Genomic DNA, 21,675 nt, shown 5'->3' with positions numbered 1-21,675 from the left:
ATTAATACAGTAATGTGATGATAACAGTACAAGTTAGGCCGGAGAACATAGTTGAATGCCCTGGAGAACATAGTTGAATGCCCTTTCACCATGTGGAATGGCCTGATTCATTGAACAAACTCAATTAAGGTCTTTTGTCCACAGACAATAAAGGAGGGTCTAGTAGAAATTGCTATAGAAAAAACATGCATGTCATTCGCTAAGTTTAATTACATTAATCTCTCCCAAGATTTGCTATGATTACATATAGTGTAATTTTTCGAGAATAATGTTTCCTTGTAATTATTATAAACCGGGTTGTTTTTTTTTTTTTTTTGGGAAGAAAACTAGGTTACAAAACCTTTGATTAAAATAAATCAGATTAGTTGGTGTAAATCTATAGGACCATATTAACACTACAATGGGCGGAGTTGGGACATGTTTGGCTAAACCTTATTCCACCCTATTAAAAATTTCAACTCCATCCCTATTCCAGGACGGGTTTATAATTGGTATATCATCCCTACCTCTGCTCCGTGTACTCCATTTAATTGCGGGGTGGGAGCAAAGCAAGTTATGCCACTTTTATTATTTAATAAATAAAAAAACTAGCCTAATATGCTAAAATTAGGTTCATCAATAAGTTGATCCAACTTTTAAATTACTAAATAGTAAATACTATTAATATATTAACTAACACTTTCAACAAAACAACAAGGATTTTAAAAATATTAAATATATATAAATATAATTTTTTTAAAGGTACATATATGATCGGGAAAGGGGGCGGACCCGCTTCGCCCCAAACCCACCTCGGGTTTTTAATTATTTTATCATACCCGTCCCGAAAGGGCTACCAAATCCACCTTATTAGGGACAGGGCAGGATGAAAACCGACCAGGTCAGAGAAAATTGCCATTCCTTTTCCTATTATCAAGGAAAATGGAAATTTTTTTTTTTTTTGGGTACTCACTTTCAAGATGCTACTCAAAATCTCCTTTGTGCAAAAGACTTGGAGGTTCAAGTCCTCTTCAAACCATAATATTGCTATATGGATCCGAGGTTTAAGTTCATACACTCAACCATGTCAGTCCAGAAAAGGGGCTGCAAGTATTATAGTATCTCAATCCCATTGTATCTCGATACATACATTTGGAACACACCTTAACACAGATTATGTTAATTTTACACCAAATAAAGTTTTTAACTGTCTCAAGTACTAAAATCAGTTAGCATCTCCTTTCTCGTACCGCTTAATAAACTCAGCGTATTGTAATTAGTTCGCTCGATGGGTGGATTTTACGTCATTTTGCTGTTGTTTTGTTAGATCTACTCCTGTTTGGCTTGTTTATGGCTAGATGGGGTGGATCTGTTGCTTTGGCTCCGGCTATATCTCTGATATATGTCGGGTTTTGGTGTTTCCGCCTTTTTGTGCGGGGTTTGGGTGGTTTTTTTCTAGTTGACGCACTTTGTGGATGCAGTCTTGGAGCTGTTATCTTGATGATGGCTTGACTTTTGGGTCACTCCCGTTGCTGTTCTTCTCTCTCTGGGTGGTCTGCTGGTTTGCTTTGGTTTGTTTCTCAACAAATCGGAGGCCTATTCTTCAGTTTTTCTTTTATTGCTTTTTTGATTTGTTTGCCTTTGTACGGGGTTTATGGCGATGTTTGTGGAGGCCATATGGCTATTTTTCTTGCTAGGATAAAAATAAAATAAAATACTTCAATCAGTTGAAGCTGCTCAAATCAATCTTGGCGTTTGGGTGTATCCATGAACTCGATTATTGGCTGGTTTAAATAGGCACACCGGATCTTTGTCCACCTGCACTTGTTAATTGAAGAACCTCTGTTGATAAGTTGCCATCATCATTATCATTAAAGTACAATTTGTTTATCTTGGAAAAAGCTCGCCAATGTATAAAACTTATGCCGGAGGCACACATTTTTGAACAAACTCAATTAAAGTCTTTGTCCACAGACAATAATGGAGGATCAAGTAAAATTTGCTATAGAAAGAACAAGCATGTCATTGACGAAAATCGGAAGAGAAAAAGAAGGAGAAGTTTCTTGCACAAATCTACCTCCAATCAATGCAGCAGGTTACACCATAGTACATACACTCAACCATGTCAGCCCACAAAAGGGGCTGCAACTATTATAGTAACCCAATCCTATTCTGAGAGACCATTTCAAAGCATGATGACAAGATAAATCATACATACATTTGAAACACACCTATCAACAGATAAAGTTTTACACCAAATAAAGTTTTAACAGTGTCAAGTATTTCGATCGGTTGAAGCTGCTCGAATCAATTAAAAAATGCCAGCTGAGGTAGTCGGTGGGGCAGCAGGCTTATAACCACAAAAATTGGGAATGTAAGTGGAGGCTCGGCGTTTGGGTGTATCCATGGACTCGATCGCTGGCTGGTTTAAATAGGCATACCTGCTCTTTGTCCACCTGCACATGTTAGTTGAAGAACCTCTGTTAATAAGTTGGCATCAACATTATCATCAAAAGTACAACTTGAACATCTTGGAATAAATCAAAACTCTGCAAATGCATGCCATGCCTATGGTATTGTTTGTCAGTGTGTCATATTAGCCCACTCCACAGCGTAGTTGGGTAAACAAGCAGTGGATACATCTTTGTATCACACTACACACAACAAACTGTGATTGTATAACTCAACATGGTTCCAAAAAAAAAAAAAAAACAGAGTTTTCCTGAGTTCTTTCAATAATCCATATCTTGTCCTTTCACTCCAATGTACCAACTGAAAGATGTGGTATATCACTACTGCACCGAAGCTTGTCTTAATTACGTGTTATTATTTCCTGAAAGATCATCTGGAACATATATATGTGTGTGTATATACGTAAAGAGAGAGACAAAAAAACATCTTGCAGACTCGGATGATTCACCTTCATGTCATCTAAAACTAAAAATTCATCCCAAGAATTGTTAATTAAAAATTTAGCTTACCAGTCCTTTATCCCCACACGCAACTTCTCATCATTTTTGCTGGAATTATAGTCGTCGTCATCATCTTCTAAGGATTCCTCAAAGCGATTATACTCATCCTCCTATACACCATAGAGTAACAAGTTAGTCAAATGTAAATGAATTCAAGAAGTATAAAGTGTTAGAGCTTAGTATGAGATTATTTAGAAGGTCTCATCCATCAAATACATAAGATGGCCTGCACTGGCATGTGTGCACCTGCTCCCCACATTGAGTAGAAGGAGGATATCATAGGATCACAAGACCGTCATATTTAAAGACATACTATAAGTAAAGGTTTGGTCTACATTATTGTCATAAACTCTCTTTAGATTCTCTCCTCCCAATAACCAAATTTGGCTTCTATATCTACCAAATGCGAAATGATATCAGCAAAAGAATGTGCCTGCATTCCTTGATGTTAGGAAGAACGTCACCGTTTGTGAGCGAGTTGAAAATAATTACAGGATTCACCCTTACTTGGTTATCACGGGAACATGAAGGAAATATGGGTGAAAGAAATAGATAGATTTTACTTTATATGTCATTTCCTTTTTCATTTTCAGGTTTCCCCTTCATTATGCGAAATTGAATTATATTTAACCAAAACAAAAAAAATATACTCTTCCGCAAAATACACAAACCAAAAATATAATCTAAATATCTCCTCTGTGATAATTTCTTGTTGTGAAGCTAGAGGACTAACTGGTTGGAATGGGGTAGCTTTACCTGTTTTGAATTGCCAAGGTTCATTAGATACTTCCTAAATCCTGCAACTATCGTGCAGGCAGTGCACACCAGACCAGTACAAAACTAAATTTGGCACAGTTTTGTGCATATAGACAAAAACAAATACACACACAAATGAAGAGATAAGATTAGTAATGAACATGAGGGAAAAACTAGGAATAGCACCTATTAATGATAAAATTAGAGAAAAGGGTTGTTTGCTTAGAAGGTAAACGAAAAAAAGGCGACTAGAACTTACATGGAATGAAGTAATTAAAAGTAATTCTAAAAGTTTGAATATTAGTGGAAACATGGAATATAACAGGAAAGAATGAAAAAAGAGAATTCATGTGGCCAACCCCATTTATGTGGGATAAAGGTAAGGATGATGATAATGAAATACATACCCAAATGGAAACATGAAATATAACATGAAAGAATGAAAAAAGAGAATTCATGTGGCCAACCCATTTATGTGGGACAAAAGCAAGGATGATGATAATGAAATACATACCCAAATGACTTTTTATCTTGCATAGTTACCTAAAGACATTACTTGAAAAGGAGAGGGAATATTTCATATATATGGCTGAATTGGCCTGACTCAGATCAAGTTCAGCACAAATGATTTTGGCAGTTCATAGAAGGCTCAACAATAGAGCGCAGTACATTGAAGTTTGGCCATCTAATGAGCATTGAATTACAAAACCTGGGTTATCAATAGACCTTACCGTGAGTTTGCGTGCCTTGATACGAGCAGCAGCCTTAATAGCAGCAAGGAGATGATCTTCCTCATCCATTCGCTTCTGCCTCCAGAACTTAGCAATCTCCTGATTCGTCACGCTCACTTTAACGGTTGTCTTAACTGCTGGTTTTGTTGAAAGCCAGAACCGTGGTGGTGGTGATGGTGGAGGCGGTGGCAGTGTGGACTGCTTTAACTTTGCGTTACCACCTTCAGTTTCCACCCCCATTTGACTTTCCTTCGAAACCTTCAATCTAAATCACTCTGTTGATTATATTAGTTGTAGCAATATGAAATGACAGGTGATGATATATAAAGATCAAAGTCACAGAGGTCCAGTTTCATCACCACTTATATGGAGCTACTAAACCCACCAAACTTTAAAAGATGACGTACTGATGGGTTGACCTATTAAAACAACCCTTTGGAGTCATTCTTTATTCCATGAAATTTTGTAAGGTCTCAAGTATGTAAGTATTTATCTGCTAGAGTCCGCGCATGTAAAGAACAAAAGACAAAGGACCGGTAGGTGCAAGTCTGAAATGTAATATTATAAACAGGAGAGGAAGATTCCATGACAGCACAAAAAATAAAAGGGCTAATTTCGCTGACACCCCAGTAGTTTAGTCAAATATCAATCTAAAATATCTTTCGAAAATAACTATTACTTACATTACAAACGTTTGTTCCGTTTTTCACTCGCACCCAAAAAATTAATTGATAGGTGTGTCAGACCACTTTTTACATGTAAAAAGACATTCTTACCTTTTGACTTTGGTTTGACCTAATAAATTGTTTATTTAATGATTAAAATTACATGTTTACCCTCATTTGACTTTAGATTGACTATTCAAATGACATGTTTACCCTTCCTTTTTCATATACAAGAATAAATAAAGTAGGTGATTAACATCATACAGTTTGCTATTGAGGGCTATTATACGCCATACAGGTGTAAGGTTTTATATATTTTTTAAGAAAATTAATGAAATTTTAAGTAAGAAAATTTTATTTTTTTAAGAAAATTAATGAAATTTAAAATTATTGTTATGTCTTGTATGGCTTGGGCAATATTTTTTGTTTCCTTTAGCAGCTATTACTTGGGAGGATGTATTTTGGAAGAGCTTCAGTTGGGTAAAAAGATCTAAAACCTTAAAAAAAAAATATGGTACCCCAATCTTGATTCCGGATTAACAAAAAAATTAATAATCTTTTATGCTGCCTTGGTATATTGAGGGAAAAATTCATTTTTTTGACTTCTCTTTAGGCATTAGCTACAAAATCGTGGAAGAACTGACAATAAATAACATATCCTTCTGGATGCAGGTTCATCGTTAACTCTGATTTCACGCAAAACCTATACTTGTATAATATATCTATACATATATATATATATATATATATATATATATATATATGTTTATTTCTTTCTTCAATTGTTAATTTTTGGCAATAATTATGTTTATTTTTTCCTTTCAATTCTTGGTAATCTGAAAAGTTTCCAATCTGAGGTCACGTATATTTCTTCCTTTGATTTCAATTTTTTTGCCATCTGATTTGTTCCTTTCTTTACTTCTATTTTTGGTAATCTCAGATTTTTCTGTTAGTAACATCATAGAGAGAGAAAGCAAATCTGGTATTGACAACTGTATGAATCCATGAATATAGAAGGAACCAGAAAAGAGAAGATAGAGATACATCGGCAAATATGAAAATAGCCAGAAACTTGGGCAACCCCACTGACCACTTCCTCCTTTTCAACTCCGCTCCAACCACGGCGTCCTCGGCCACTGAAACATCGGCTCCGTCTCTGTTCCCATCAGAGAACTCCTCGCCGGTACCCACCACCATTCCCTTTATCTCGTCTCAAAACTCAACCCCGCGACTGGTTAAACTTCCACCGGCCTCCTCCATCGAACCATCCACTACCACATCTGGCCTGCCACCAAACCACCCCTCGCTCCCACCACCCCTCCATCTCTCTTGTCTCCAAATTCCAAATTCCTGAGATCCAAATTCCAGATCCACCAGATTCTTAAATATGGAACTTGTAAACGTGGTTCGTAGCACCATTATAATATATCATGAGTGTTTGAAGTAAATAATTGACAATTTCTTTACTTCATGTGTTCGTGATAAACAGCAATGGGGGCGTGGAAAGAGAGAGGGGTTAGGGTTCTGATCATCTCTCCTAAAAACTAATTAAGGTAAAATCTTATTCTTGATACATATATATAAAAGATCTTAGGTTGCCAAAAATAGAAATCAAAGAAAGAGATTGCAAAAAAATTGATACCATGCGTGGTCTCAATCTCAGAAACCGACCACCCAAGTCCACGCTTTAAGCCCCCCCAGATACCTCCTCTGCTGGTAGTACCACCACCAGTGGCTGCGCCGGCAAGTTCAACCACCACCACCACCGGCAAGGCAACCTGACTATCAATTCCATTTTATCGAATTCTAATTACACCAATTCAGTGTCAATGGCCGAACCTCTTCTTCCTTATTGACTCCCTACAACTGACCTTTTTGAGCCACCCATAGATCCTCACCTCAAATCCGTTGATTTTGTGGAAAATCTAGCTGACCTCTATCGCCGTCTTGTGGGTTGTCCTGTATCCAGTAAATCATTGATGTGCCTTGAGCAGTACTCAAACTTGTGCAGCCATGGTGATCCAAAGCTGTTACGGTTAATCTTTGTGCTTTAGGGTTTCATGGTTTTGTTAATCTGTGGGTCGCATCTATAAAGAAGAGAGAGAGTGGTTTTGATCTGTAGAGAAGAGAGAGACACAGACAAGGATAGAGATATAAGGGGTATAAAAGTCATTTACCTTATTTGATATTTTGTATTAAATGTGATTAAAAAATTAGGGGCAGATATGTCTTTTCCCATGTTTTTAACGGAGACAGTAACGGAAAAGTGAAAATGGACCTAAGTGATAGTTATTTTCGAAAGATGTTTTAGACTGATATTTGACCAAACTACTGGGGGTGTCAGTGAAATTATTCCAAAATAAAATAAAGCCTAAAATGGTACCCAATGAGAATATGTATGAAACTGGGGATGACTTCCAGCATAACTCCAGTCAATATTCAATATGTAGTATAATGAAAAGACTAAGGATGTGCCTTATAGCCCTAGTGGTGGGCGAGCCTCCTCACGGGTTGGTGTGAGTGGTGCGTGAGGCTCACGGGTGGGTGTGAGTATCAGTGGTCGAGCCATCCATGCTACTAAGTACTAACTCCTCCCCTTCCCTTTCTAACTAATAACCCCACTAACCATTGCCAGGTAATTTTTGAAAAAAAAAAAACCATTGCCTGGTGAAAAAATAATAAAAATAAAATAAAATAAAATAATTAAGAGACTAAAATTGACAACAAAAAATAATAATTTCCTAGAATGGCACCCAATCAATGAATAATAATTTCCTAAAATAATGGTGGATGATTTCAACTCCAATCAATATTCAATATAATGAAAAGAATTAAAATTATCATCCCTTGCTTTTCAATGACCAAAACAGTCTAATGTGTGTGTGTGTGTCTGTTTTTTTTTTTTTTCAAAAATTAAAGCAATTTTCATTAAAGGAAATATTTACAATAGACCATTGGCCTAAAGAAAGCAAATGACAAGCTTAAAACAAGCCCATGAGGGCAGGCTCAACAATGAAAACATTGGAATCAAATTATGGTAACTGCCATTAATGACAATTGCCATTAACAAGATGAACTTCCGTTCGATAGCAAGGAGCGGCGGCTGAGCTGCCAAGAATCAGTTCGGCGGCCGCGGAGGAGGTCTGTAGCACGACGGGGAAATGTTCCAATCCTTGGGAATAGCTCTTGATGAAGCACAGTCGCAAAAGCACCCCAATTTTAGAATTGTAAAGATGGTTGAACAGATCTTGACATAGACAACTCTTTGAAAGGCCTTCTTCCTTTTGAAAATCCTGGCATTTCTTTCTTCCAAGGTATGATACACTAAAGCTGAAAACCCCAATTTTTTGTGTAGATAAACTGAGTTCTTGACTTTCCATTGGATACTTGCCCACTAAACAAGAGCATCCCAACTCCTTAAGGCTGTAAAGATGCTGCACTTGTATTTGATAAAACGCCACAGTGTAGAGACAAAAGAACAATTTAAGAAAATGTGGTCATGAGATTCCATGGATATATTGCATAGTGGGTAGATGTTGATGTGCTTAAACATTGACTTACTATCAAGAGTTGGCAATTTGGATTGGACTGCCAGCCAAAGAATGAACTTCATTCTAGTTATGGAAGGAAAGTTCCAAACTAGATTGTGCCATGGGCATTGGGAAGGTCCCCTACCAAATGGGAGATAGTGTGACTGAATGAGTACAAACCAGTGGGATAGGCTGTCCATTTCTTTGAGTCCCTTGAAGAAGAAGTTGGGGCTGGTAGATTAGCCAATCTGGAATAATGTTGGTGAGGGACATGGGAAAGGACCAATTGTTGTTGTGAATGAAGTTTTCAAGTGTTACTCCTTTATGAATTCCCCCCTCAGTTAATAGAGAAATTGGAAACCTTGAGCATAGAGGACCCTTGGGGCCAATTATCCTACCATAATATTGTACCTGCCCCCCATTGCCAATAGAATGCTTGATGAGAGTTTTAGCAGTATGTCTCAATTCGAGCATTTTTCTCCAGCTCCAAGAGCAGGGTTGGGGGTAGTTAAAAGTCCATAGGTTCCTAGATTTAAGGAGGTGTGAGTGGCACTATTTTACCCATAGCCTGTTTGTGTTGTTAGTTTGGAGGTCCCAAATGAATCTTAGAATTCCAGCCCTATTAATAACTTCCAAATTAGGGATCCTTAGACTTCCTGCAAGTTTAGGGGTACATGCCTTACCCCAAGCAAACTTTGATCCTGTAGCTTTCAACTCTAGTCCAAACCATAGAAACCTTCTAAATTTTTTGTTTAATTCATCTATAACCCCCTTAGGAAGGATGAAGATGTTACACCAGTAGTTTTGAGTGGAGACAAGGACTGATTTGATTAATTGCAATTTACTTGCATAGGAGAGGGATTTTGATATCCAGTTAGAGACTCTGTAAGTGATCTTACTTACCAACAAGCTGCAATGCTCAACTTTAAGGTTGGTGGATATGAGAGGCACTCCTAGGTATCTCACTGGGAGTGTAGCTGTTTGAATGCCAAGTAAAAAGGAGATTTCATTCTAAGTGTGATCATTGATACCCGAGAAGTACACTGCACTTTTAAATAGGTTGATCTCAAGGCCAGACATTGAGCTGAAAAGATCTAAAGCAGACTTTAGGACTGAAACTGAGCAGATATCTCTATGGCAAAGCAGAAGTAGGTTATCAGCATAGGATAAATGAATAATTTTTTGTTCTCTGCACCTCCAATGATACTTAAAGGATGAAACTCTACATCCTTTGAAAGGAAAGGAGATATTGGATCTCCTTGTCTGAGGCCCCTCTTCCCTTTGAAATATCTTTGGAACTAACCATTCAAGGCAATGGTAAATGATGGGGATGAGATACAAGCTTTAATCAGTGCAATAAACTTAGGAGGGAAATTGTGCAGTGTAAGACAACTGATAATGAAGTCCCACTTCACTGAATCAAAGGCCTTCTTAAGGTCCACTTTGAAAGCACACCTTGCAGGAGTACCATGTTTCTGATACCCTCTGAGCAGCTCATGGGCTAGGCGAATATGGTCAGTGATCTTCCTGCCATGGATAAAAGCAGATTGGGCTTGATCAATGAGTACAGGTAATGTGGATTGAAGCCTGGTTGCAAGAAGTTTTAAGATACACTTGTAAATGCTATTAACACAAGAGATAGGCCTGTAATCATAAAGTAAGGCTGGATTCTGACATTTGGGTACCAAGGCAATATATGTGTTGTTAACCTCTGCTAGGAGTTTCCCATTTCTGAAGAATTCTAAGATTGCCTTGGTAATAGTTCTTCCAACAATATTCCAAGAACTTTTGAAGAATGAAGCATTGTAACCATTTGGACCTGGGGCTCTGTCCTTGTTTAGATTCAACATACAGCTTTGGATCTCCAAATTGCTTGGCATGTCTTCAAGGAAGGAGTGAAAGCTTGATGGGACAACCTTTGTGATGAATGGTGCTAAATCAATAATGTGGTGTGTAGGGGGTGGGGATTGGCCAAGTAAGGCTTGAAAATGGTTAACCACTTGGATTTTAATGTCTTCACAATCCTGAATGACTTTTCCATCATCAAGTATCAAGGAGACAATCTTCTTCTTATTGTTCTTTGAACTAAGTGACTTATGGAAGTAGGTTGAGTTACAGTCCCCCAATTTAAGCTAAGCCATTCTAGACTTCTGCCTCAAAATATCTTCTTGGATAGTTCCCAGTCTTAGCAATTCAATAGTGAAGGCTCTTTCCATTTCTCTGATAGTGGGATCACTAGGAGAGAGGTCAAGATCCAATTGACAAGACTGTAATTCAAGTTGTATGGCATGGATTCTGGAGTCCAAATCAGAAAATTCTTTCCCACATGTGGTTCTTAGGACTGTTTTCAGTTGTTTGAGCTTCTGAACAACTTGGAACATTGCAGTTCCTTTGATGTGTGAGCTCCAGACCCCTTGAACTAATGATAAGAAGAGCTTGTGTGAAGTTCAAGCGTTAAAGAACCTGAAAGGGGTGTGCCTTTGGGGTTTGTTAATGTCCAGTGTAACCAAGATAGGGTGGTTTGATATGCCTGGGGTGAGGAAGTTACATTTTGAAATTGGGAAGGAGTTTGTCCAACTTTGGTTAACCAAGGCCCTATCAAGCTTCTTAGCTATACAAGCATCACCCATACTTTTATTTGACCAAGAATATAAAATCCCACAGAACTTAAGGTCCTCTAAATCAGCATTTTGGAGGCAGTCTTTGAATTCAGTCATTGCAAAGCTCCCTTTCATTAAACCACCATGCTTTTCTCCATGGGAATGACATTAAAATCCCCCATTAACAACCAAGGGTTAGAAGCAAAGATTGTTGAGTGGTGAGTGATATCATCCCAAAAAACCTGTCTTTCAATGGCACAGTTGGAAGCATAGATGAATGAAGTGAAAAATGACAGATTTAAACCAATCAATGATATTTAGCAATGTATTGCTTGTCTACTGTAGTGAATAACTGATAGGTTAAGAATGTTAGGGTTCCAAATTATCCAAATTCGACCTAAGTCTGAAAAAAGATAATTGTGACTGTGGAGCAATATTTTTGTGAATGGCTGCCACATTTGAAAATGCCACTTTGGTCCCACTATAGAAACCAGATCCAATTTTCTATTAGAAATTAATTTTTTAATTTCTGATTGTTTAGAGGGTTGGTTCAACCCCCTAATATTCCATGTTAAGAAAGAAATCATGAGAAGGGTGGAGAGAAGTGACATCCAAGATACCTTGAGCTTACTAAAGAACCCTCATGCATCAACCCTGAATTGTTGAACTTTTTCATTCTTGACACTTTCTTGAAACTTCTTGCAGTTAATCTCCCTTTCTATGTTGTGTTACTGCAGCTACCTGGATCACTCATTGAGGAAAAGACCAGAAAAGGTGAGGTAGAGATGTGTTTGTTGGCCTAAGCAAACACTGAAGAATGTTTTGGTGTGGTAGTGTGGGTATGAGCTACATCAGTGGATTTGGAAGGACTGTGCCTTTTATAATCAAGTTTGGATTTCCTTTGATTCTTATGCTGAGGGATTGTATTTGGTGTACCAGAGGTTTGGTGGGAGGAATGAGGTTTACAGTAAGGTGTTGGCATAGATGATATGAATTTATTGTGAGGGGAGAATGGGGTAGATATAGGTGAGGAGAAGTTGAGCTTCCTACTACAGAGAGGAGAATGAGGTGGGGATGGTGATGCTGTAGAAGACTGTAAATCAGTGATGGAATTACTGACCATTATGTTGCCTGAGTTGTTTGAGGAGAGAGTTTGTAGTGGTGAGGGGGAGTCAAGGTTGTTGGGGTCAAAAGGTTGGTGCTGTAGTGGGGAGAATTAGTTAGCAGTTGAGGGCTTAGCAATGGTTGGTATTAATGGTTTAATGGCAGTTGAGGTGCCCATGTTCTTTTTCTTTCTAACTGTTACCCATTCAGTGGCTGGTTGGACTGCAGGGTTATGATCTTTGTGGGGAGAACCTTCAATTGTTGGATGAGCATAAGGGGTGGTGTTGTCTGGGTTGATTGTACTGATATTCCCATGAGCTTTGTTGATGAATTTGGGAGGACAGCTGGCTTTTAAATGGTTGTGGAGTTTACACTTATCACATATTTTTGGTAGCCATTGGTACTCAATTTTGATGTCCACTAAAGACATGTCTTCCATTTTGAGCTGAACAACATGCTTAAGAGTTTACTCAAGTCAATGTTGATGCAGATTCATGTAAATTTCAAATTGATTATCATTTCTATGGCCTCATCAGCATGTAATGGCTCATCTACAACATTTACAATATGGTTAAGACCCTTTTTAGTCTAGTAATTATGTGGCACATTGTAGAACTTGGTTTAAATAGGTAAACAGCCCAGTTGAATAGGCCGAGATTGGTTATTCTGGCTCCATTTTCTTAGTGAGAAGGGATGCCCAACTATTGACTAAGGGCCATGAGATAGTACTCTGTCCACCTCTAAGAAGGAGTTGAATTTGAAGATGTAAGAGTTGTTCTCCCCAATGATGGTGACAGTTAGTCCAAATGGGTTCCATAGTTTAGTTGCAGCATTTTGTATTACCTTGAAAGGTAATTTCTTGTGGATGGAAAATCCGACCAAGTGAAAAAAAGACCAGAAATTTAAACCTTCATCAACAACTTCTTTAGGTGGTTCAATAATGTTGGGATTAGCAGATGTAGGAGTTATGTAGACAAATTTCATTTTGTTTGTTCTATGTTCAACAACATTGGACCAAGTTTTTGCTGGTGGATGCTTGTTAGGGTGGAGTAATTTGTTGGTATATAGGGAAAGTAGAGTAGTAAAGTGTGTTAGGATAGGTGAGGTTGCTATTTTGTCTGGGGATAAGGCATGGTTAGTTGGTTTTAAATGTGTTGGTGGTTAGACTGCTAATTTGGACTGAGAGTTAGGAGTTGGAATGGTAGTGTTTTGAAAGCTTGCTGAGTTATTTCCTTTTTGGGCAGTATGGATTGTTGGAGCCTGCAAAGTAGTGTTGACCAGATTTAGAGATTTGAAATTCAAATTTGAATTCAAACCTGGTGCCTGCAATGGTGGGAGAGCATTTGTTGGTGCAGCAGTGGTGGTTGTGGAGGTCTGAGGTGGTGGATGTGGTCGAGCCTCAGCTGTGGCTGTTGCTGCTGCTTCTGGGGGAGCCATGGTGGTGGTAGCTGTTGTGATTGGATGAACCAATTGTGCTGTGGTAACCTCAGTAGTGGTGGTGTTCATTGCCTTGAGCTTTGAAACTTCTTCTTTTAGTTCAGAAATGGTATTGTTCTTCTCATAGTGCATATCCATTAATTTGCCCAAATTCTCTTCAGACCATTGGAGTTGTTCTTGGAGCCTTTCAATTTAATGACCAGGAGAATCATAGAGTAATGGATTAAAATTTTTTGGAGGGTAAGTATGTTTTGGAGTATGGTCATGTTTAGTAATCTTAGAGTTATGAAGTGGAGGCTTAGATGACCTTGGGATGATGGTCTTGTTCTTCTCATAGTGATTGTTGTGTTGTAACTATATGGAGTTTGGGAATGTGGCAGGTTGTGAGGAGGGGGGCTTTAAGTGCTTTGGTTTAGGATGTTTGCAGAGGGTTGATTGTTTGGAGGTAGATGCAATGGTGGAAGAGTTATTCAGTAATTGCCTAAGGGGTTTGGTTGATGGTGGAGGATAATGATCTGTATGTTGGCCATGATGGGAAGGTGGTAGTGGGGGTTCATACATTTCAATCTGCAAGGGAAGATTAGTAGGTGTGAAAAGTGGTTTAAGGTGGTTGGGAGCTGGGTTATTCCGGGAAGGTCTCAGGGGAGGCTTCAGGTCTTTTTTGATCAATTCACTTTTTGAACCTCCTAATGTGTGTTTTTTTCCCCATGCAAAACAGTGGTGCTAGGTATAAGATAGTTCTGAAACCAGTCATCTTCAAATGCATCCTCCGTATTTAATTCCTAGGATTAAACTATTCAAACAACAAAAGACTAATACATTAAAGAGGACATCACCAAAAAATTGCAGAAAACACATACTTCATGACTAGTCGTCCATATTTTAATTTAGAAATAACCAGATTGAAAGCCAAGGTATGTTTTAGCTAGGGATGGCAATTTGATCCGCCCCCACGGTTACCCGCCCCGCTCCGCCCCGTTTTTGGCGATTTTGGGGAACCGTTTTGCTAATTTGGGCGAGGATGGTTTGATGTAATAAAAACCCACGCGGATTTGGTTCAGGAGCTAGGGGAGGTCGCCCCGCCCCGCCCCGCCCCGTTTAGATAGCAAATTACTTGAGTACTCTTATTTCATTAATATATATATATTTCCCACTATATATTAAGTACCCTATATAACAATATTAAAGTAACAAATAAATTTCATTAAAAGGAAAGTTGCAATGGTGAAGAATTGAAGATGAGAGAGAAGAAAAAAAAAAAAAAAAAAAAAAAAAAAAAAAAAAAAAAAAAAACGAGCAAATTTATTTCAACAATAAATAAATTGTTGTCACGCCCCGAATTTTCTAAATAAATTTATCAATTTATTCAAATCCAAATACATCAGAATTACACCCAGGATCTCAAAAGAAAATACTCTTTTATTGATACAAATCAATTTCCTCAAATAAATAATATAGAACAACTCTAAATAAAATAAAATTAATTCCTCAATACCAACTCTTCCACCTAATCCCGCAACTAGCAATCTTAGGTACATGAAACTGGAAGGAGGTGAGATAGGGGAAGTCCCAGTAGGAAAAACCATAGCAAAGATTTCAAAGAGTTTCATGCAAATTCAGCTTCACAAAAATATACACATGCCTTTAAACAAAATACATATATGCAATTTTAGCAAAATAACAGTTAATAAAATATTTGAATAAATCGAGAAATTTATTTAGAAAATTCATGGCGTGACAATTGTGGTCTTAAACGGGACGGGACGGGTACCTACGGGAGTAAAAATGTTAAACGGTTAAAGGATGGAGTGAAATGTTTCCCGTTTTTGCAGTTTTGGGTGGGAACGGGGGCGGAGTTTTTAAACGGTTGCGAGGGGCGAGGGAGGGTACACCCGCCCGAACCCGCCCCCGTTGCCATCCCTAGTTTTGGCGTAAAACCACATATTTGTAACTTCCGTGTATAGAGTGATTGCATTAAAAAATCAGAAGGAAATGCATTTTTCAGGAACAATACAAATAAACCAAAACAGTTAAGGTATGCAATGTGCTTTCAAAGTAATTAATTGATTAACTGATGAAAGCCTTTTGAGTTTCAAATCTACACCATAATAATATTTAACCTAGCTACTGAAGATAAACATATATGCAGATTATATAACCATCCCACCCCCACATCCGTGCATGTGGCATGGGGAAACGCAAAATATCCCTGGTGGGGAGAGAATCTCTGTTGTGCAGCATTAAATATATGACCTTCCAACAACAATAAAGAAAAAAAAAAAGGTTATGGATTTTCGCACAAGGCGTCACAAATATCCATAACTCGAAATCCCACTTGCACAAGGAAGATGAATGTGAAAGAATCCGGATGTTTTGGCTTTCACCAAATCACTTGAAGAAATCAATCTCCAGGGAAAAAAAAAAAAAAAAAAAAAAAAAAAAAAAAAAAAAATTAATCTCCTATCTTCTCCAATTAGGTGTTTTGAGATGTCCTTGCATACACCCAGGTGTACTTACGACAGTATGCAATTATGACCTTAACTTTAACGTATAGTCATGGGTGGCTTTATGTATGAACTTTACAGCAGAATTCCATTTCTATGAGAGCCTCTTAACTAGTTCAATCTTCAGTTATCTGCTACTAGCAAAATGGTTCATAAGGAGGCCTCATATTACCCATTAACCCTTTTAAATCCCTTTTAAATTTGTGAAGAACACAATTTCAGTGAAATATATGACAAAAAAAGGGTAGCTTTCCAGATATGATATAAGATAGCATTTATTTCAAACCAATACCAACCCCCCAACACAGAAATCCAAAAACCAAGTGTTAAAAGAGCCTTGAAACATTTTGAATTCCAAAGATTACTATCCATTCCGAATCAATGAAATGCTGTTAAAGGACCTTACAAACTAAAATTATAACATCCTCCCTCAGCAACCAACAAAACCTTCACTGCACAATAATGTTTCGTTTCATTGCCAATAGTTAAACACCACAGATGAATTTTTTTTTCCCCCCCTTAAGAAATGAAGCTTTTAGTGTTCCCTAAATATCCAAGTTGGGATGATATTATGTAGTCATTGCCACTAGACTACTAAATTTGGAGCTGACAACTCTACTGTAACAGCATGATGCTGTGCAGCAGAGGGATTTGCTCACATGTGTGAATAGTCTGAGCCATCTCCCACCTTACACATATGAACGATTTGAGTCGTCTTTTGTTATACCACACAGTATTGTTGTTACAGCTTAAGATATATGACATTGGGTGAGCCGTATGTGTTTTGCGAGTATGGCATGTATCGGTCGGTGCATCGTGTATCGGGCACATCCAAATTTTTCTGGTTAACTTAAATCTTATCATAGGCACCGGAGAATCCAAGATGTAGAAAGAAAGAGTGGAGATTATTTTTGAAAAAAGGTAGACCTTATACACAAAGTAAAATCCCACTCCTTTTAGATCTCCATCCTCCCTACACTAGACAGTCCAGTGTTTATATGTATATTTTTTCGGGACTATTACAAATACCAACAGGCATGGAAACAGTGCGTGTGAGTCCCAACTATAAATAAAAAAAAAAAAAAAGAATTTCTCATTATCGAAAATTAAAAAAAAAAAAAAAAATTTATTGACCGGAGTAAAAAATAGGTGACGCCCGGGTATTGACTCATTAGTACTAATGAATTCAAGATATTAATATAATATGAAGATAGAAGTAAAAGTTAGGCCCGGAGGCATAATTCAATGCCCTTTCACAATGTGGAATGGTCTCATTTGTCGAACAAACTCAATTAAAGTCTTTGTCCACACACAATAAAGGAGGGTCAAGTAAAAATTGCTATAGAAAGAACAAGCATGTCATTCAGTAAGGTTAATTACATTAATCTCTTCTAAGGTTTGCTATATTTACACGGTTATCGAGAATAATATATCCGTGTAATTATGATATACTATATATATATATATTTTTTTGGCCGAGAACACTAGGCTACAAGACCTTTTTGGTTATGATAAACCAGGTTAGTAAGTGTAAACTGTATAATCTACCATAGACCATATTAACAGTATAAAAAACTTGTTTTCCAGGAAAATAGAGAGATTTTATTCGTCGGGTACAAAATGGTAAACATGCAAGACTCAAAATCTCCCCTCTTGCAAAAGAATTCGGAGGTTCAAGACTTCAAGTCCTCTTCGAGGCATAATATTGCTATATCTATCCGAGCTCTTGGAATTGGTACATAGTAGGTAACTCCGGGGTATTGAAAAAATTTCCATCCATTAGCAAGTGGTATTGCAGATAACCAAGTGAAAATTTTCTGTCCATGCAATGGTCTCAGAATAGGGGCAGCTACATCTCTTGATTGAGAACAGTCGGAAACAAATTGGGATTCATGTTGGAAATAATCAAAAATCTAGGAAGACATTAATCGTGCAGAAAATGGAATTTCCCCAATGACTGCAAATCCCTCCGATATCATTTGAAAATACAAATTCTTGTTGTGCCCCCAAAATTTATTTTGGTTCGAATCATTAGCGAAAAACATCAACAAAGGGGCTGCAACTATTATAGTATCCCAATCCTATTCTGAGAGACCATTTCAAAGTATGATGACAAGATAAATCATACATACATTTGAAACACACCTCTCAACAGAAAAAGTTTACACCAAATAAAGTTTTAACAGTGTCAAGTATTTCGATCAGTTGAAGCTGCTCGAATCAATTAAAAAATGCCAGATGAGGTAGTCGGTGGGGCAGCAGGCTTATAACCACAAAAATTGGGAATGTAAGTGGAGGCTCGGCGTTTGGGTGTATCCATGGACTCGATCGCTGGCTGGTTTAAATATGCATACCTGCTCTTTGTCCACCTGCACATGTTAGTTGAAGAACCTCTGTTAGTAAGTTGCCATCAACATTATCATCAAAAGTACAACTTCATCATCTTGGAAGAAATCAAAACTCTGCAAATTCATGCCATGCCTATGGTACTGTTTGTCAGTGTGTCATATTAGCCCACTCCACAGCGTAGTTGGGTTAACAAGCAGCGGATACATCTTTGTATCACACAACTACATACAACAAATTGTGATTGTATAACTCAATATGGTTACAAAAAAAAAGAGAGAGAGTTTTCCTATCCATTTCTTGTCCTTTCACTCCAATGTACCAACTGAAAGATGTGGTAAATCACTACTGCACCGAAGCTTGTCTTAATTACGTGTTATTATTTCCTGAAAGATCATCTGGAACATATATATGTGTGTGTATATACGTAAAGAGAGAGACAAAAAACATTTTGCAGACTTAGATGATTCACCTTCATGTCTTCTAAAACTAAAAATTCATCCCAAGGATTGTTAATTAAAAATTTAGCTTACCAGTCCTTTATCCCCACACGCAACTCTTTGTAGTTCTCATCATTTTTACTGGAATTATAGGCGTCGTCATCATCTTCCAAGGATTCCTCAAAGCGCTTATAGTCATCCTCCTATACACCATACAGCAACAAGTTAGTCAAATGTACATGAATTCAAGAAGTATAGAGTGTTAGCTTAGTATGAGATTATTTAGGTCTCATCCATCAAATACATAAGATGGCCTGCACTGGCATGTGGGGACCTGCTCCCCACATTGAGTAGCAGCAGGATATCATAGGATCACAAGACCGTCATATTTAAAGACATACTATAAGTAAAGGTTTGGTCTACATTATTGTCATAAACTCTCTTTAGATTCTCTCCTCCCAAAGACCAAATTTGGCTTCTATATCTACCAATGCAAAATGATATCAGTAAAAGAATGTGCCTGCATTCCTTGATGTTGAGGAAGCAAATCACCGTTTGTAAGAGATTTAAAAATAATTACAGGATTCACCCTTATTTGGTTATCATGGGAACATGAAGGAAATATTGGTGAAAGAAATAGATAGATTTTACTTTATACGTCATTTCCTTCTTCATTTTCAGGATTCCCCTTCATTATGTGAACATCAATATATTTAACCAATAGAAAAAAAAATACATTCTTTCGCAAAATCCACAAACCAAAAATAGAACCTAAATATCTCTTCTATGATAATTCTTGTTGTGAAGCTAGAGGACCAACTGGTTGGAATGGGGTAGCTTTATCTGTTTTGAATTGCCAAGGTTCATTAGATACTTCATAAATCCTGCAACTATTGTGCAGGTAGTGCACACCAGACCCATACAAAACTAAATTTGCCACAGTTTCGTGCATATAGGCAAAAACAAATACACACGCAAATGAAGAGATAAGATTAGTAATGAACATGAGGGAAAAACTAGGAATTGCACCTATTAATGATAAAATTAGAGAAAGGGTTGTTTGCTTAGAAGGTAGTTGGCGAAGAGGCCAACAAGAACTTCCATGGAATGAAGTAATTAAAAGTAATTCTGAAAGATTAAATATAAGAGGAGACATGGAATATATTAAAAAAAAGAACGAAAAAAGACAATTCATGTGGTCTAACCCATTCATATGGGACAAAGGCAAGGATGATGATAATGATATACATATACACAAATTACTTTTTATCTTGCATAGTTACCTAAAGACATTACTTGAAAAGGAGAGGGAATATTTAGCATGTTTTAATTGGCCTGACTCAGATCAAGGTCAGCACAAATGATTTTGGCAGTTTATAGAAGGCTCAACAACAGACCACAGTACATTGAAGTTTGGCCATCTAATGAGCATTGAATCACAAAACCTGGGTTTTCAGTGGAACTTACCGTGAGTTTGCGCGCCCTGATACGAGCAGCAGCCTTAATAGCAGCAAGGAGATGATCTTCTTCCTCCATTCGCTTCTGCCTCCAGAACTTGGCAATCTCCTGATTTGTCACGCTTACTGTAACGATTGTCTTAACTGCTGGTTTTGTTGAAAGCCAGAACTGTGGTGGTGGTGGTGGAGGCGGTGGCAGTGTGGACTGATTTAATTTTGCATGACCACCTTCGGTTTCCACCCCCATTTGACTTTCCTTGGGAACCTTCAATCTAAATCACTCTGTTGGTTTTATTAGTTGTAGCAGTCTGAGATTACAGATGAGGATAAGAGATATAAATATCGAAGTCACAGAGGTCCAGTTTCATCACCAGTTCCATGGAGCTACTAAGCCCACCTAACTTTCAAAGATGACTGCTGGGTTGACCTATTAGAACAACCCTTTGGAGTCAATTCTTTATTCCATGAAATTTTGTAAAGTCAAGTAGGCACATATGAATCTGCTGAAGTCCACGCATGTGAAGAACAAAAGACAAAGGACTGGTAGGTGCAAGTCTGAAATTTTTTTGTAAGGTCAAGTAGGTACATATTAATCTGCTAGAGTCCGCGCATGTGAAGAACAAAAGACAAAGGACCGGTAGATGCAAGTCTGAAATGTAATATTATAAACAGGAGAGGAAGATTCCATGACAGCACCCAAAAAAAAAAAAAAAAAAGCCTAAAAGGTCACCCAATGAGAATATGTATGAAACTGTGGATAACTTCCAGCAGAACTCCAGTCAATATTCAATATAATGAAAAGACTAAAATTGACAACAAAAAATAATAATTTCCTAGAAAGGCACCCAATGAGAATATGTATGAAATGGTGGATGACTTCCTCCAGTCAATATTCAATATGATGAAAAGAAATAAAATTATCATCCCTTGCTTTTCAATGACCATAACAGTCTAATGTGTGTTTTTTTTCCCATGTAAAACAGTGGTGCTTGGTATAAGATAGTTCTGAAACCAATCATCTTCAAATGCATCCTCCATATTTAATTCCTAGGATTAAACTATTCAAACAACAAAAGACTAGTACATTAAAGAGGACATCACCAAAAAATTGCAGAAAACACATACTTCATGACTAGTCGTCCAATTTTTAATTT

General features: G+C 37.5%; 2 protein-coding genes across 2 annotated transcripts; both read right to left on the bottom strand.

The window, feature by feature from the left end:
* Positions 1–2,021: 2,021 nt before the first annotated feature.
* LOC132267507 (uncharacterized) lies at positions 2,022–4,830 on the bottom strand. Its single transcript, XM_059768663.1, has 3 exons — positions 4,439–4,830; positions 2,961–3,061; positions 2,022–2,435 (listed from the first exon to the last, which is right to left on the bottom strand). The coding sequence occupies exons 1-3, from the start codon at positions 4,676–4,678 to the stop codon at positions 2,291–2,293; spliced, it is 486 nt and encodes a 161-aa protein (XP_059624646.1). The 5' UTR covers positions 4,679–4,830; the 3' UTR covers positions 2,022–2,290.
* Positions 4,831–18,153: 13,323 nt separating this feature from the next.
* LOC132266535 (uncharacterized) lies at positions 18,154–20,884 on the bottom strand. Its single transcript, XM_059767426.1, has 3 exons — positions 20,532–20,884; positions 19,158–19,267; positions 18,154–18,647 (listed from the first exon to the last, which is right to left on the bottom strand). The coding sequence occupies exons 1-3, from the start codon at positions 20,766–20,768 to the stop codon at positions 18,503–18,505; spliced, it is 492 nt and encodes a 163-aa protein (XP_059623409.1). The 5' UTR covers positions 20,769–20,884; the 3' UTR covers positions 18,154–18,502.
* Positions 20,885–21,675: the final 791 nt, after the last annotated feature.

Source organism: Cornus florida, unplaced genomic scaffold (assembly GCF_030987335.1).
Source record: "Cornus florida cultivar Cherokee Brave unplaced genomic scaffold, ASM3098733v1 CherokeeBrave_3.0.0_Hap2_Chr07, whole genome shotgun sequence".
In the NCBI taxonomy this organism is placed as follows: Eukaryota; Viridiplantae; Streptophyta; class Magnoliopsida; order Cornales; family Cornaceae; genus Cornus; species Cornus florida.
This window is presented reverse-complemented; position numbering and strand designations above follow the sequence as displayed.